Below are 18,301 nucleotides of genomic sequence, written 5' to 3'. Positions count from 1 at the left end.
AAAAGAAGTGTATACAACCGAAGCGATATCCAAGAAGAAGGGGAATTAATGGACAAAAGACAAACCCGGGAACAAAAAAGACACGCATGGACACACAGTAACATTTAACATTGAAAACTAAAAACAAATGAGAAACACGGACCCCGAAAAAACTGGGTCGACCCCAGGTACTCCTGAATGAACTACAAAACAAGAACACCAGCCATTCCAATTCCAATAAATTAATCCTACACACTAGGAAACATCCTTTTTCAGTTGAAAAAACCAAAAGATAAGGGGAATACGGCACATCAGACATGACAAAAAGTTATTTTTCTGAATTTCTGAGCGACTCGGGCTCCTCTAAGGCACATACCATTTGATTTTCTGGGGGCCTGGGAATTTTTAGAACAAAATATTCCGGCTCTGATTTGTCATAAAAAAAATCTTTAAAAAAAAAAAGATTTTCCCCAACAAAATTTATTGCATTTATTAAATGCATTGGCAAAAATAATCCGGATCAGGTATAAACAGCCCCCCACTCCCGAAAATTAAATGGTTTGTTCATAAAACTAAAAGCATGGACCAGATGCCTTCTCTGTTTTCCATGAAACACTGGCCGAGTCGTTAGAGGTGTGTCTAAAAATTGCGTTGAAATTTATGAAGTCAGTGACGGAATTCCCAGAAAGTAGAAATCCTATTTGTAAAACAAACGAAATCCTTGTCCTCGTGCATTCACTAAACTGTCAATCACATGGAGGCGTAACAAAGAGGCGGAGTTTAAATCATGGTTTAACATAAAAAAAAATATCAGATTATACCAAGAGAGTCCAAGCTCCGCCAATCAGTATCTACATGAAGTTGCAAGAACAAAGTATGTCATGATTTTTTTAATGGAATAACATATCAATCTTTATATTAAACCATGGTTTTTCAGAAACCGAACAATTAAGCAGATTATCACGTAAAAACTTCAAAGGAAAAAATGCCGTATTATGTTATATTGTAAACGGGAGAAAAGGTGATTTTTTTATCAAAATTAACCTAAAAGTTTTCTTGTCGACATGGTTTCACACTTTTTCAGATTGATCTCTCTTTAAAGGTCGGTTCTCCCCCTTATTTTTGGCTTTTTCTGAATTCACTTCTAATTCTCTTAGAATAGAAAGTTTAATGGAAATCTGTAATTTAGTTCTCTTGAATTTTTAGGATTAAGGTAACGCAGGTACAATTTTCCCTATTAGTCTGTAAATATTTTACAAATTATGAAGGGGAAAAAACTATTTTTTTTAGCAGTCAGTAACTTGCTAAGATGGTCGGTGACCCCTATTTTTATTGCATTTTCTAAATCTGTATGTAAAGAGGTTTCAATCAACAAATTATCCGGAAAAACTTAATTCAGTTTTATACCATCAAGCCTAAGTATAGCATCAATTGACCAGTAAATTCTATAACTTACATATTATTAAGGTGGTGTGTTAAAAACCTGTTTCTGCAGTGTCTGTAAATACCAAACTTTGATTTCCAATGGTTGAAGTACACTTCTGCTTGTTTTGCTTTATCTGTTTTACATTTTTGCAACCAGCTTATAATAGTGCGTTCGGTTTATGTTGTGAATTGTAATTATTAAATCCTCAATTCTTTGTTTGGACTTATTATTTATGTACTCACGTGACATTTTAAAGTGTTTTTGATCCATATGCTGCATTATTTCAATGCATATTATTCGATAATAATGTGTGCAAATGTTTATGCTTGTGTGTACTTGTTCCAAGCTGAATCTGTGCTTATTGTGATGTTTTGTATGTATTATGTTATATATTGTAAGTTGTAAGACCATTCTTAGGGTCATGTTTATAGCTTACTATTACAGTATATATGTACCGACTTTTAATAAATATATTTACTGACTGACTTACTTACTCACCGAGATATTTGAGGTCACAAATTAGGGAAACATAGCTTGTTAGTATTGCAAAGTATAGATATAGATATAGGCAGCGAGACAGTCTCAAGTTATGCCAAGAAATAGACCGGAAGTGTATAAACTGTATGTTTTCACTTGATATTTACTTGTGTGCGGGAATCCTAGGTCTTGAAAGAAAAACTATTTAATTGCTTTGAGGTCTGTTTTTTTGGTCAATATTTTAATCTGTATACATAAACCAATAAATAATCTGCCAATAGAGAAGTTTTTTTGCAATAAGGGTTTCGTAAATTAAAAAAAAGGGGTGGATGTGTCCATGGGACCCAGATGATGCCTCCGCTTGCATATCATATAAAGTATATATATATAAGTAAGCCGCCTACCAAAACCAATAACAACAATATCATATAAAGTTATAAAAGGACATAACTGGAGAACGATAAAAGTGACGCTACCCAAATTTGTACTTGATCTGAGTTTTGTTTCATAACATTTGGTTGAGGCAAACTTAAGTTAGAGAACAGAAACGAAAAAATCAGCAATTTTTCCATTTGTAAAGGGACATAAATCTAGAACGGTTAAAGTGACGCCACCAAAATTCATACTTGATCTGTGTTAATGTGGTGATAAGTAATATGTATAAGTTTCATAACATTTGATTGTGGCAAACTAAAGAGAACAGAAACCAACTTTGGGACGTACGGACGTACAGACGGACAAGGATAAAACTTACTGCCCCCTCCGCGACGGCGGGGGCATAAAAATCAAAAAGCCGTTTTCTTTTTTCTGTCCAAAAGCCGTTCATTTAATCAGCCATGCATGTACATTGCTATTTCTTGACCACGAAGAAGCTTGTCCAATTTAAGTTTCTTAAAACCGTTTACAAATGCATTGCAGTTGAAAAAACTTGTAACTGTAACCTGAATGCGGACTGCATAAAAAAAACCTCCTAAATATGTCGATGATTGGTCAGTAACATACAGAAATAAATGAGGAATGTGTCCATTGGACACAGATGATGCCCCCGCTAGCATATAACGTTATAAGGGACATAACTCAAGCACTGTAAAAGTGACGCTACCCAAATTTGTACTTCATCTGAGTGTTGTGGTAATAAGCATTGTGTATATGTTTCATAACATTTAGTTGAGGCAAACTGAAGTAAGAGAACGGAAACGAAAATTTCAGCAATTTTTCGATTTGTAAAGGGGCATAACCCTAGAACGGTAAAAATGACACCACCAAAAATCAAACTTGATCTGTGTTTTGTGGTAATAAGCATTGTGTATAAGTTTAATAACATTTGGTTGAGGCTACCTAAAGTTAGGGAACGGAAACGAAAATTCAGCAAATTTTCAATTTGTAAATTGGTTTCACTCTAGAACGCTAAAAGTGACGCCACCAAAATTTAATCTTGATCTGTGTTTTGTAGTAATGAGCTTTGTGTACAAGTTTCATAACATTTAGTTGAGACAAACTAAAGTTCGAGAACGGAAACGAAAAATTCAGCAATTTTTTCATTTGTAAAGGGGCATAGCTTTAGAATGGTAAAAGTGACGCAACCAAAATTCACACTTGATCTGTGTTTTGTGGTAAGCATTGTGTGCAAGTTTCATAACATTTAGTTGAGGCAAACTGAAGTAAGAGAACGGAAACGAAAATTTCAGCAATTTTTCCATTTGTAAAGGGGCATAATCCTAGAACAGTAAAAATGACACCACCAAAAATCAAACTTGATCTGTGTTTTGTGGTAATAAGCATTGTGTATAAGTTTAATAACATTTGGTTGAGGCTACCTAAAGTTAGGGAACGGAAACGAAAATTCAGCAAATTTTCAATTTGTAAATTGGTTTCACTCTAGAACGCTAAAAGTGACGCCACCAAAATTTAATCTTGATCTGTGTTTTGTAGTAATGAGCTTTGTGTACAAGTTTCATAACATTTAGTTGAGACAAACTAAAGTTCGAGAACGGAAACGAAAAATTCAGCAATTTTTTCATTTGTAAAGGGGCATAGCTTTAGAATGGTAAAAGTGACGCAACCAAAATTCACACTTGATCTGTGTTTTGTGGTAAGCATTGTGTGCAAGTTTCATAACATTTGGTTAAGACAAACTAAAGTTAGAGAACGGAAACCAATTTTGGGACGTACGGACGTACAAGGGTAAAACGTAATGCCCCTTCGCTAAGGCGGGGGCATAAAAAGGCTTCTTGGTCATGAAATATCTAGATGACAGTGGGAAAACGTTAAATTTCTTGCTAAAATGCTGATAAATAAATTAAAAATATGTTCTTGAATATTTGCTTTGGATGCTCCATCTTGATCATTTAGAATTCGAAGCTTCTTTTAAATTTTCGTTAAATTCTTTGACGGTTTCACAAAGGTATATCATTTGTATGTACAAACACAGACTAAACCTAAATGTCAACGACGCCGACGGAATCTAGGATCGCTATGCCTCGCCTTTCTCGACTTTGGTTGCAAGCGAGACAATAACAGTTTATTTTATTACAGATAGAGTTGTCACAATGTCATACAGTTTGGTGTTCGTTTTTAACATTTACATTATTTGTGTTCGACAATTACACCGGGTATCCAGATCCAAAATCCACGGAGGGACAAGAATCCCGAGGAGTAATTACACTATAAAACATTCGGTGGATTAGTAAAATCTGGATCGGACTCCCACGTAGCATCACCCTCTGTGCGAATCGGATCCATATTTGACTTACCCAGCGTTTTCGGCCTCGAATAATTGCTTCTCGGAATATGAATCCCTCCACGGATTTCAGATCGGGATACCCGGTGTGACAATTGTATCAAGCAAACTACTGTAACACACCAGTTTAGAATGTCTTTATTTTGATGCAAACAATGAATGTTCAAACGTAATTTAAAAACTAAATGGGGAATGTGTCCATAGGACACAAATGATGCCCCCGCTTGCATATCATATAAAGTTATAAAGAGACACAACTGAAGAACGGTAAAAGTGACACTACCCAAATTTGTACTTGATCTGAGTTTTTTAGTAATAAGTATTGTGTATACGTTTCATAACAAATTGATTGAGGCAAACTAAAGTTAGAGAACGGAAACGAAAAATTCAGCATTTGTTTCTTTTGTAAAGGGGCATAACTCTAGGACGATTAAATTGACACTACCAAAATTCAAAATATATCTGTATTTTGTGGTAACAAACATTGTATATAAGTTTCATAACATTTGGTTGAGGCAAACTAAAGTATGAGAACGGCAATTAAAATTTCAGCAATTTTTCAATTTGTAAAGGGCCATAACTCTAGAACGATTAAATTGACACTACCAAAATTCAAAATAGATCTGTATTTTGTGGTAACAAGCATTGTATATAAGTTTCATAACATTTGGTTGAGGCAAACTAAAGTAAGAGAACGGCAATTAAAATTTCAGCATTTTTTCAATTTGTAAAGGGCCATAACTCTAGAAAGGTAAAAGTGACGCCACCCAATTCAAACTTGATCTGTGTTGTGTGGTATTAAGCATTGTGTATAAGTTTCATAACATTTGGTCTAGGCAAACTAAAGTCAGAGAACGGAAACCAATTTTGGGACGTTCGGACGTACAGACGGACAAGGGTAAAACTTAATGACCACGGCATAAAAAAACCTGCAAGCAATTAAGCATAATACAGTTTCTCGAAATAGACAATTTATTAGCACATTGGTCTAGTCATTGTCTCGGGACTTTCAATACTAATATGAATATATAATGAAAAATAAAAATTGTCATTGTTTTATTGTGAATATAACGATTTGTCTCTTACTAGTCATGTTTTAAAATTAGACAAATGAAAGAAAAACATATTTACAAAAATGATAACCCGTAAAAAATCAATTATTATTTGAAGTCATTACGATTATTGCGCATAAGTGTTAATTTATTCCTTTTAATTTCTTTAACACCTCTGTATGGACTAATAAAGTCATACAGGAACGGTAAGTTAAAATTCATAAAAGTAACAAAGTAAAACTACTCCAAATCAAAGAAGCAATCCTAAAAACATTGACTAAAAATAAAGAATAAAAAAATATAAAATTATCAAACCTGAAAGTCAGAAATTTTCTTATTAAACAAAAACTTTTCAATTAAAACTTGCCATGTTGTTTTGTGTGCACAAAAATAATAATTAAAACAGCGTCACATTGATCTATTTAATAATCTTAGTCAATTGATTTCTGTGCAAAATGTTTTCTTGAAATCTGCTTTACGCATAATTAAAATGTACTGCATTAAATGAAATTCCAATGTTAAATTTGCCTTAATGTATAAAGTTAAATCTTTTTTAATCAATACTTTGCGCACAGTTCATTTTTTAACATTTTACATTTCTCCCTCTTCCTCTTCCTCTCCCTCATCAAAGTCCTGTTCGTCTGCTGTTGCATCCTGATACTGTTGGTATTCAGAAACTAAATCGTTCATATTCGACTCCGCCTCGGTAAATTCCATCTCGTCCATCCCTTCACCAGTATACCAATGAAGAAAAGCTTTACGGCGAAACATAGCTGTAAACTGCTCAGAGATTCGCTTGAATATTTCTTGAATTGCTGTACTGTTACCTATAAAAGTAGCCGACATTTTCAAGCCTCTTGGTGGAATGTCACAAACAGCCGTTTTTACATTATTTGGAATCCATTCTACAAAGTATGAACTGTTTTTGTTTTGGATATTAAGCATTTGTTCGTCAACCTCCTTCATTGACATTCTTCCTCTAAAAATACAAGCAACGGTCAGATATCTTCCATGGCGAGGGTCACAAGCCGTCATCATGTTCTTAGCATCAAACATCTGTTGTGTCAGTTCCGGTACAGAAAGTGCACGATACTGTTGACTGCCGCGTGATGTTAAAGGTACGAACCCTGGCATGAAAAAATGAAGACGAGGAAATGGAACCATATTAACGGCTAATTTCCTCAAATCTGCATTTAATTGTCCTGGAAATCTAAGACATGTAGTTACACCCGACATTGCAGCGGACACAAGGTGATTCAAATCTCCATATGTGGGTGTAGTCAACTTCAATGTTCTGAAACAGATGTCGTAGAGAGCCTCATTGTCGATACAGAAAGTCTCGTCTGTGTTTTCAACAAGCTGATGAACAGATAAGGTTGCATTGTATGGCTCAACAACGGTGTCTGAAACCTTGTAATAGAAATAATATTACAGAATTTATTAAGCGCCTAAAATTGATCATCATGAAAATATTGAATCAATAAACATTTAAAGACATATATCTATTAATGATAATGTTAATATTTATAAGATCTTTGATGGCCGGCAGAAATGATGAAAACCGAGCATTTCATTTTTTGTGCAAATCGAAGGTCAGTAAACATGTTGATGAACCTGTAGTTAGGAACCAGCGGTCAGTGGATGTCTATTGTCATACCTTATTAATATTTTTGCCATTTGAAGAATATGGAGTTCATAACTGATTTTTTTTATAGTCTCTGTTAGATTTATTCACTTTTTCGGACAATTGAAAGCATAACGTATGTAAACCTCTAAATGTCTTCTTGTACATTTTTGGATAAATACTAAAATATTATACAAAATCTATCATACATGGTATTTTGGGCTATATTTAGGTGTTCATGTTCCTAATGTTCTAACAAAATTGAAGCACCACTTTTGAAAATTTGAACAGGGATGTCTCATTACCCGCCATATCTGAATGTCATCAAACAGCAGCATTTCCATGCATGTAAATTATTCTTTAAATCGTTACTAAATACTTGGACAGTTTACGTTTTTAAATATTTAATGGTTACAATCCTGCCTGCAGTTGTAGTTTATAGTTCATTTGCCCTGTGACTACTCCATGTATTGTAATATTCTCATTTCGGCGATATTCAATATACTTTCTAGATCATATCAGTATTCAAACCTACATGGGGATCTTTCTATGTCTTGATTTGGATAAAGGTTTTATTTCGTTGGACACTTGAATTCGTGGATAAAGTCATCCACGAAAACCACGAAAATAAGTACCCCACGAATAAAAGTACTTTCACAGTAAAACAAAAGTTTTATTCAAAGCATGAGTGTTGTGAAGTCTATCTGTATGTAATGAAAGGGATACACATGTGCATGACTTTGTTAAATGTTCTTTTGTAGATCGTATTCCTGTAGAATTGTATGTAAATGAAGCATAATATGATAATATATATTATCATTGAACAAATAACATAGTATTTAGTAAACATGATGGGAGTTTTTAACGACCTTGACTGGCTATACAGCCCTCGCACGGTCGGAAATTTAGTAAATAGTATAATTTTGGATAACTCGGATTAAATTGTCTCCCTTTGTACATGTTGTATTTTAGTGTGAAATATCAACACGGTAATAATACACATGCGCAAATATTCGATATCAGCAGCAACGTCATGTGGCGCGGAAAGTGTCCCGGATGAGGTTTCGGATTCCAAACGTATGCAATGGACGTTTGAGAATTGGAGATCGTGTTTTATATTTAAAGATGTCCGTATGGAAATTAGAAAGAATGTAATTGCTTCAAATACAACTTTCTATATAGGGAGACCGACTACAGAACAATAGTGTGTGCACGTAAACTAAGTGGAATAAAGCGTAAATTAAATATACTTGGCTGCATGGTTTGTAAGTTCTACTACAACGGAGACCCATGAACATCCACTGATATGTTCTCGGCTGGGAATAGTATACCAGGCTTAAGTTATAACCACCCCCTCTCCCCCCCCCCCCCCCCCCCACACACACTTTTATTTCATCTGCCTTATTAATTTTCTCAATAAAAAAAAATATAATATTATATTTTTGCTATTATAAACACAATCTTATTTTGGGAGCAGTTCACATATATATGCCTACCCTTTTCCCTTATTTTCTATACATGTGATAAAAATAATCGAACATTTTGAATAAAAAATCGCGCAAAATCATTCGTTAAGGAAATGATAAATTCATGATCTTCTTTAGTAGTCATGGATATCAATTGATGCCATAAATCACTGGCTCAACACCTAATTTTGCAGGAAATTCTTAGGTAGAACATTAATAGAGGAGAGGCATTTGTGGTCCCCATTCCCTTAATAGCAAGAAAGAAGTCTGAATATGCCGTATACATACTATGAAGTAAATTCGTTTGCATTTTGATTTGTTGACGTGCATGAAAACTCTTTTTGCACAATTTTTTGCCGAGTGACTTTAATTCAAAAGTGTCTTTGCTGAATATAATCATTCGTTGTTATTTTGATCTTTCTTGACAAGCTGTTTATATTAACAGAGAATCAGCCAGCATAGAAAGAATAAATTGAATTTGGTTCGCGAGGAATTTATTCCTATGGTAAATTCTATTTTCCCCCTTCATTACTATTTTCCACTGAGGACGTTTTATCTTGAGCTTTAAAATTAGTAACGTGCTGGCGGAGAACGTACAACAAATTAATTGTTCCAATTCTCAGTGTTTGCATGAACGAAATTGTGTTGCCACAATTTTCTCCACTGGATGCTACAATAACCACTTAACCAAAAACAAATTCATTATTCATTGTTATTTATGGGCGGGAAAATAGCATAATAGCAGAGAAAAGCAATTCTTCCAGATGGTCGTAAGAATAGATATTTTTTTGAGATAATAGCACTTTCAAAAGCATAAGATACTGATAAAATACGATCATAATTTAATTCGATATCAACTGTTAAAAATATTTTTTACTTCAAATCATTGAAAGAGTAATATTTAATTAATTTTAATTTACTTTGATTTCTATGCAAGTGTAGATAATCTGAGATTATTGTATAAGTCTCTGATTTTAATTAAAATTCAATCTACCTGTCTCACTTCAACACTTTTTTCAATTTAAGGACAAAAGACACATGAACATGTACTTTAATGGGTGAATTAAGACATATATATTTTTACCTTTGGCGATGGCATTACGGAGAATGTGACCATAATCCTGTCTGGGTATTCTTCCCGAACTTTATTAATCAACAGTGTTCCCATGCCAGATCCTGTTCCTCCACCCAGAGAATGTGTCAACTGGAAACCTTGCAGACAATCGCAAGTTTCTACCTCTCTTCGAACCACATCTACAACATTATCTACCAGTTCGGCTCCTTCTGTGTAGTGACCTTTGGCCCAGTTGTTTCCGGCGCCAGACTGACCAAATACGAAGTTGTCAGGTCTAAAGAGTTGCCCAAAAGGACCTGACCGCACAGAATCCATGGTACCAGGTTCCAAATCAACAAGAACTGCTCTAGGAACATATCTGTTTCCTAAAATTATACGAAAAAATTTAACTTAAAACTATCCTGTTGGTGACTCATGACATTGTTCCGATGTTAAACTTATTAACTTTATTTTATTTTTTCTACCTGCACTTATTTACTGCAATTGATGAATAAATAATATAATTTGTTATACATGTTATACATTAGATAGATCTATTATCTTTTGCAAAAATCATTTAATGTTATATAAGTTAAAATAATATGTCAATACGATAATATCTACTAAGAAATCAACATCATTTTAGGTATTTCTAGCAGACAGTTTCTTATTCTTTTATCATTATATATACCATGTATACCATTAGGTAGATGCACTGTGTAAAAAATAAGTCCAAGGTGTATAATAGTGTGTATTGCCACTGCACATACTGCATGAAAAGTTTAATTAACGCAAACATACTAAGTACTCAGTCACATCTCCTTTTTCACTTTTTTAATATGATTTGTTAGCTTTTAATTTGAATGGTTTCAAATCCAGGGCGAATGACTTGAAGCAAAACAGACAGGATCTATATATGTAAAAACTACATATTTTCTTCAACATGATAAAATCTGAACTGCGTATATCTCCGTGTCATAATGGTTGCTTAGAAGTGACCTCTTTACTTAAACTGAGACAATTTAACAAGAAGATTATGTGATCTTAGGGTTTTCCCTCCTGGAGCCCAATCATGAACACCTCACATACCACTTGCTTCGCTGAAATAAACACTGATCCTCTCAAGTTGTAGATCAGAGTCACCATGATATTCTCCTGTTGCGTCTACGCCATGCTCGTCTGAAATTACTTCCCAGAACTATAGAGAAAAATATTAAATAGATTGTGAAGCTTTTTTATTGACCGGTTAGATTACTAGGTTCCATCTATTCATCTTTTGAAGGCATGGTAGGAGTGCATACTAGATATTTTCTTGAGACAAAATTTGTTTTTAAACAATACTTAAATAAAAAAATATATATATTTTGTCAATATCCATGAATACAAACAATGAAATTATTATTTTTAAATCAATGTTGTTTTATTGATATTTTTGTTTTAACTAATTTTCAATTTAAAATAATTTCACCTCAATTCTGAAAAAAAATATTTATTGTAAAGAAATTGACTTTTCTGTGAGATATTCAACCGGTGACCTTAACTTCCCATGGGGGTCACGTACCCCACCCCACCACACACACACACAAAGGATGAATGTTCGATGCTATAGCCACTGTAAACATATTAAGATGACACAATTCTCACGAATGCGCATCATACTAATTGTATGGCAAACCTTTAGAACAATAGGACAAAAACATGTACGTACCACACACATCAATTAACCAAATACTTGGTCATTTTGTCCATTGCTGTTTTTTGCATACAGCGGGGTATATTGGAATAAAATGAAAAAGATAGCAAAAATCAAGTATTACTTTTTGCCATCTTAAACAGTTGTATTTCACCATAGTTGCTGTTTTCATGTACCTTGTCTACAGCATTTGACAGGCCATCCCTGCTGGAAAATTTTACTAAACAAACAGGGAAATTGTTCAGTGTCAACATTAGAACGTCTAGCAGTTTTTGCCTACCTAGTACTAAAGGTACAGGCACGACGGTCACTTTATTTGCTATAATAGCAGTCGCCTGAAAGTAAGGAAAACGATAGTCTAATCAAAACGTCGTGAAATAACTGGTCCTGGATGATAAGGAACGATTGTAAGCACATGGCAAAGGTAAAACTTACAATAAAATAGTTAATTTTAGGCCTTTGTTTTATAACCGAAAGACTGCATTATCATGAGTATATGCGTTCATGGTCAGGCTCATGTAACAATGCAATCTGTTATTCCCAATCAAATCTAAAGTTTGAATCTAAATCGAAGGCGAAACTATTATTTTTCATTAAAAAAAACATGACACTGCGATGTTACATTCGGCACACCTCGGAATCGGACTCTGCCGATGTTTGTCGATTGTACGACGTTATCATGATGGTTGTAAAGTGTATGTGCATGATGAACACTGTTCGGAACTGTATCGTCTGCAACATTGTTATGTCCATGTTTTCATCTCTTCATCAGTAAGTGGGTCCATCGAAAACAAAATTCTTCTTACCACTGTCGTAATCTTCCTTTTTTCAGCCAGTTTCACTCGTTTGATTTTAGCCGCTTTTTAGCCGGTAACATGATATGGTTAACACGGCTTATTCCGAAGCTCGAACAAATGAAGCAGACCTAAAACAAAAACAAAAAAAAACTAGACAAAGACAATGCCCCCGCCGCATGCATGAATACAATTTTGAAAATATTTGAATTCGCAAACATTGATTGATGTTGAAGTGCATATTTAAATATGGCTGCGTTTTCCATAGTCTTAAGGACAATGAATTATTTGCTGTTCCATTAAAATTTAATGTTTACGTTTTTTTACTCTAACTGGACGTTAAAAAAATGTTAAATTATACAGTTAGCAAACTGTGGTATGAACTGGAGACTATCATAAGTTATTTTTGCCAATTATATTGCACTATTTGCCTATTGATCACTTTTCTGTAAACCTCATCCAAAAAACCCTATTACATGTTATCATGTATTGCAATATATGTATGCTTCAAAATAATGGTTCTTCGTCATTAGACCTAAAAATTGGGATATATGCACACTTGTAAAGTAGTTTAATTTACATGTATGTTTTATAAGCAGATTATCAAAATATTTAAATAACATTTTTTTCCGAGTTGTACATGTATAGCTAAGCAAAAAAGACTGTAATATTGACAGTAAAAAATGAAATGTTTGTGGATTTTAGTTTAATAACACAAACGCATATTTACAATGTACATGACTTGTCATTGTTTAACTTCCAATATGGAAATAGCCGAGGTTTACATTCAAACATGATATATTATCATGATTATATATGTCTTTAATAAGTCTTTTATTTCATTTTATGAATGTATGAACAAAATAAGTTTTTTCTTGTCCCCATATACATAAAATGAAATCCAATTTTACTATTAGACATGTTAGACTACAATAAAGCAACATTCATCTTTTTATACTTACTAAGCAAATTTTTGATGATACATGATTATTGATTCGGATGTGATAACAGATGTTGCCATTTTTGTCAATATCATCTATATACATACAATTTAATCTTTTGTAAGTTTTTCCATATATCAGCCTTTTTAGAGGTATGCAATTTTCATCAATATGTATATACATGTATACACTGATGATCATATGCTGAGCTCAGCCTTTCTAATATATTAGAATCAGATTCAAAACAGTGTGGTCCTGGTCATTGATTGACGACCTAAATTATCCCATTGACTGGGACAGATTAGGCGAACGTTTGTCTGTAACTACCATTGCTCACTTCTTACTTATTATAGAATTTAAACTGTTGGGTCACCAAAGGTTCTTAACGCCTTTAATAATAAAATTATTCGAAAAATTATTCAGGAATAACCTTTATGTTTTGATTTATATTATTGATATAAATCAACACATCGTATTATTCCGGATTCGTTTTTCGAATTGCTTTATTTGGGTGTTGAGAACCTTTGGTGACCCCACAGATTTAGTGTCTTTAACAAGTACATAGTGAGCAGTGATTGTTACCGACAAACGTTCACCTTATCTGTCCCAGTCAATGGGATAATTTAGGTCATCAATCAATGGCCAGGACCACACTGTTTTGAATATGATTCTACATGTATTTGCAAGTGTGCAAATTATTGTGCACCAAAACATAGGGGTTAAATGTGCTAATTTCCGTATATTTAACATTACAGGGGTCCTCTTTCTGGTGTATCTGTCTCGTTCATATTATTACCCTAGATATAGAGGCATTGGATTATTTGTATACCTAAGCCTGCGCTTCCGAGTGGCTTGATCGATTTAAAAATTGGCTAGGTTTTCAATGCAAATTACGATGATATTCAGATGTTTACATTCATTGATTCGTCTACTGTATGTGCCAAATGATTGACTCGTCTTGGGAATAATCATTCATCAGAAGTTTGGAAAGTCAGCTGGTTTGTGTTCAGAGGTTTTGCATAATGATACGTGACAAGCCAGAATTTGGTTTGATAATCTTTGTGCTTAACTTTTTTACTATGTTTAGCATGTTAGTTTGCATACACTTATTACATCTGCTACATGTATCCATTGTGATAAGTTAGTTTTCTAGTTTGATAATATGGCTTCATTGACGTACTTGTACATTTCTATGACGATTTTTCACGTAATTGGCTAAAGCTTTTACTTTGAGGTCACTAAAAAGTACCAGATGCGTCACACTTAAGGCATGTATGCGTTACTTTGGCATATCATCAACAAGGAACCAACCTCTGCATATTTTATGAACAAAATACCAATGATATTTTCCTCTCAATTTCTGACCGTCTTCTTTGCACTTGCTTCTGTGTAGCAAGTATTATAAACGCCATATCTATTCATTGTACTCTTGATAGGATTTGAAGGTCGCTATTCTTCTAAACGGGGGCGTTTGACGGCCTTGATTATCTTATGAGGCTATATAATACATTGTTGTTACAGTACGAATTTGTTTTTTTTTCTCTGGAATTTTAATTGCATATCCGTATAATCGTGAATGGAAAGAGTGGTTGCTCAGTTAGGTAACCATTCATTGAGTATTAAATATGGAAACGGGGAAATTGATTTCTAAATAGCAATTACATTACCAGAGTCATGCACATGTTTAATAAATATTTTGTACATGTCTCTCCCCTTTTTTGTATTTATGTGCGTGTTTCTATATATTTAAAGTTTGGAACTTCGTGTTCAAATATCTTTAATCATTTATTCATATTTTGTTTTTAAGGGAATTCAATGTTTATGAAAGATCTTTGATGATAAATGTACCCACAACTCAAAACAATCAAAAGTATCGACATATATGAATATATAGGAGACATCTAACGTACGACAGATCCGAAAAGAGTTCTAACCTTACTACCTGTCACTGAAAACCTGCAAAAACCATATTTGAAGACTTTCTGTTCGGTAAGAAGTACACGAGAAAAATATGATGAACAATTGAGATAGATGTTTTCTAGACAGATGGACAAGGCGACTTCACAATAGAGGCCCCCCACTTGTACGTAGAGTTGGAGTATATTAGAAGTGTTTCACATTTCATATACATTTGGTCTACTGAAACTTGTAAGATAAACATGACATCCACCGTAACATATAATACACATGTTTTTGTATTACATGTAAGTCTATTTTTAGCATGTTGTCTCATTGGGGGTGTATCCAACATCGTATATTTCCTTAGACACAATTAATGTCAATCCAATACAACGTGTCAATCGTAATCTGCATAGCATTCTTAACCATTTTATATTTCACATATGTATAATTATATATAAGATATGTGATGAGTAGAATGCTGATCCTTTTATAATATCAGTGTCAAAATATCATCCATGTACTAGCATCATTGAAGTTCATTTAAAATGTACACTCCACACCAGAACTACATGTACATGTACATGTATGTTAAGCCTTACTGTATTAATATAAGCATATTAAGAGAGTCTGGATGGTTTATCAAACCTGCATCTCTTATTATTTGTAACTTTCTATAATCTTTATTATTTTTTTCCATTATATATTTGAACACCCCTTAATCCTCAATTGTTTTGTTTTTCCCCCTTTCTATATACTGTTCTTTGTTTTATTGATCCATTTTTTTCCGGCTGTAGAGTTAACCCAGCCGTATTCTCTATTCTCAGTATGTTACCCTTTCCTGACCCTCATATTAAGATATTACTATTACCATGATAACCAGGAAGTGACACTAGGGATTCCTGAGCACTTTATAATCTAGTGACTCCATCACAAAAATAACAATGGAAAATAATTTTATTCATGTGATTATTATATGAACATAACCAGACTGCACTTTAGTCTAACCTGATCTTACAAATCCATAATTATAAACGACTTGCAATGTCTGCATGTATTGACCGACAAATGCTAAGCCTTTGACATGTTTGACGAGTTGGATAAAACCTGATTAAAATCGGAATGTTAGCATGCAGCACAAGATGTTACAGTACGCTGTTCAAATCCATTTTTGTAAAATTCTACAGCGAAGGATTCCATAGACATCGCGATTACAAATTTATGAATTACTATCATAACTATCGTATGCAAAAGAGGAAGAACCCATCAAATATATTAAAATATTCTCAACGATTTTTGACATAATGAATAAGTTTAATAAAAACAAGAAAATAAAAGGGGGATCAATAGATTTACTGTTTTGTAAAATCGTTCAAATCGCACGTTTTTCACAATAAATATATATTTTTTTAAATAGAATCATCTAAAATTTGTTTATCTCATGTGGGCAGGCGGTGCATATTCAATCATTGGAAATACCCCCCTGGATGCTGGATCCGCCTCTGAATATCCACTTCCCTCCACCCCTTCCGATATAAAATGGTCATTCCTTTAGTAAGGGTCAGATCTCTGAGGGTCAGATACAGGATAAGGGCAATATATGTTGAGCCATGGACAGTTACAATTTCAAACTTGTCTAAGACTTTAAATAATTAATCGATAAAATCGTTAATCAAACACACATCGATCATATATATGATCGAAACTCGATCTATCATGTAATACACTGAGACTTATCGATCATTAATCGATGAATATTATAAGCTCAAAAAAGATTATAACTAATAAATTTTATTACCAGTTAATCACTTATTTTCATCCTAAAAACTACCTTTTTATTTATCATGTTTATAAAGTCATCTTATTATTATTAAACACATAGTATTTCCTGCAATCGTAAAAAGTAATATAATTATAATATTGGCCTACCTACATTTACCCTAGTTTTAACCAGTTAGATGTAGTGATTAATGTATATTATAAATATAAACCATTGTCAAGGTTATAAAGATTGTAAACATCGTCTACGTATTACAAATATCGGCCATTTTATTCACAATATTAAGAAAACATGTGCCCGCCCTTTGTTGTAAAATTAAATAATTGGGCTCGATGCTGCCAAGTGAAGCAGAAGACGTCACTTAAATGTTTTAAAACCCTTCCCGGCAAATACTTTAAAATTATATGTAACGTAATTGTATATTTTAAAGATTTTGTCATTTTTTCCTGGTTAATCCTCTTCACATTGTACGAATTTCATTGCATTAATTTTAACAGAAAATTGATATCATTATAATTATGGAATTACGAAAATAATTACCTTGGAACCGATTTGATTTCCGCACTGTCCTGCTTGTATGTGAACTATTTCCCTCATTTTGTATGTGCTACTTCTATTGATAACAAATTTCCACTTCTAATAAATATGTGATGACGAATTTCTACTGCAACGGCTGTCTCTACGCAAGCTCAAGGGTGATTAACAGATAAAGTAAAAATAAGCGCACTTTTGGCTATTCTTAGATCTCGGACAATTTAAGGATGAAACACTTGACTTCTGATATCCGGAATATTAACTGTGTCAATCACTTTCACAATTAACTAGATCTTTTTTGGCTATAAAGGAAAATAAGTTGATATTTTTAAAGAAAAAGTTTAATTATTCTATAAAATATTAGGCAAATGATATTTTTATTTTTTTGAAGGGGAGGTCTCTTTTTTAAAGCTCCGCTGAAAGGCGACAACACAAAAATTGATATTTAATTTTAGCAATAACCTTCTAGATGTATAAAGGCTATTTATTTTTCTTGACCCCTGGTTTACAACATTTATGCTTGGACTAGGGATGGCCGGATAGAAAATTAACGGGCTTACTATTATTAAAGTGACAGGTAAGATGAACATTTAAAAAAATACCAAATAAATTAATCACTTTTTAAAAATTACTTTAATCAAAACTGTATAAATCCATTTACCATAAATGGATTTATACATCTATGTTAATCAATAGTTTTTTTTCAACATTTTGAGAATTTCTGGCCAAACAAGACGAGGAACTTTTCTGAATAAAAACTAAGATGTTGCAAGTTTTAGGAAATTTTGGTATTGAGAAATATTTAACCGTAAAAGAAGTTGGACAGAGAAGACATAATATCT

At 33.3% G+C, this 18,301-nt stretch overlaps 1 protein-coding gene across 2 annotated transcripts; it reads right to left on the bottom strand.

The window, feature by feature from the left end:
• Positions 1-4,744: 4,744 nt before the first annotated feature.
• On the bottom strand, positions 4,745-17,649 carry LOC134682520 (tubulin beta chain-like). 2 transcript variants are annotated; one of them, XM_063541775.1, is made up of 5 exons: positions 17,466-17,610; positions 12,318-12,436; positions 10,908-11,016; positions 9,849-10,204; positions 4,745-7,084 (listed from the first exon to the last, which is right to left on the bottom strand). In XM_063541775.1, the coding sequence occupies exons 4-5, from the start codon at positions 10,152-10,154 to the stop codon at positions 6,266-6,268; spliced, it is 1,125 nt and encodes a 374-aa protein (XP_063397845.1). In that variant the 5' UTR covers positions 10,155-10,204; positions 10,908-11,016; positions 12,318-12,436; positions 17,466-17,610; the 3' UTR covers positions 4,745-6,265. The 2 variants fall into 2 exon arrangements, with proteins under 2 accessions (XP_063397845.1, XP_063397844.1); XM_063541774.1 differs by lacking the exon at positions 12,318-12,436 and having other exon boundaries at positions 17,466-17,649.
• Positions 17,650-18,301: the final 652 nt, after the last annotated feature.

This window comes from Mytilus trossulus, chromosome 1, assembly GCF_036588685.1.
Source record: "Mytilus trossulus isolate FHL-02 chromosome 1, PNRI_Mtr1.1.1.hap1, whole genome shotgun sequence".
Lineage (NCBI taxonomy): Eukaryota > Metazoa > Mollusca > Bivalvia > Mytilida > Mytilidae > Mytilus > Mytilus trossulus.
This window is presented reverse-complemented; position numbering and strand designations above follow the sequence as displayed.

What these genes read in the sequence shown, in the direction of transcription:
- LOC134682520 (XM_063541774.1), bottom strand. Translation starts at nt 17,522, where the DNA reads ATGAGGGAAATAGTTCACATACAAGCAGGACAGTGCGGAAATCAAATC. An exon ending in GAAATCAAATCGGTTCCAAG is followed by an intron (nt 11,017 to 17,465) that starts GTAATTATTTTC and finishes TTTTCTCTATAG; the next exon opens with TTCTGGGAAGTAATTTCAGA. An exon ending in CCGTAATGCCATCGCCAAAG is followed by an intron (nt 7,085 to 9,848) that starts GTAAAAATATAT and finishes TTCTATTACAAG; the next exon opens with GTTTCAGACACCGTTGTTGA.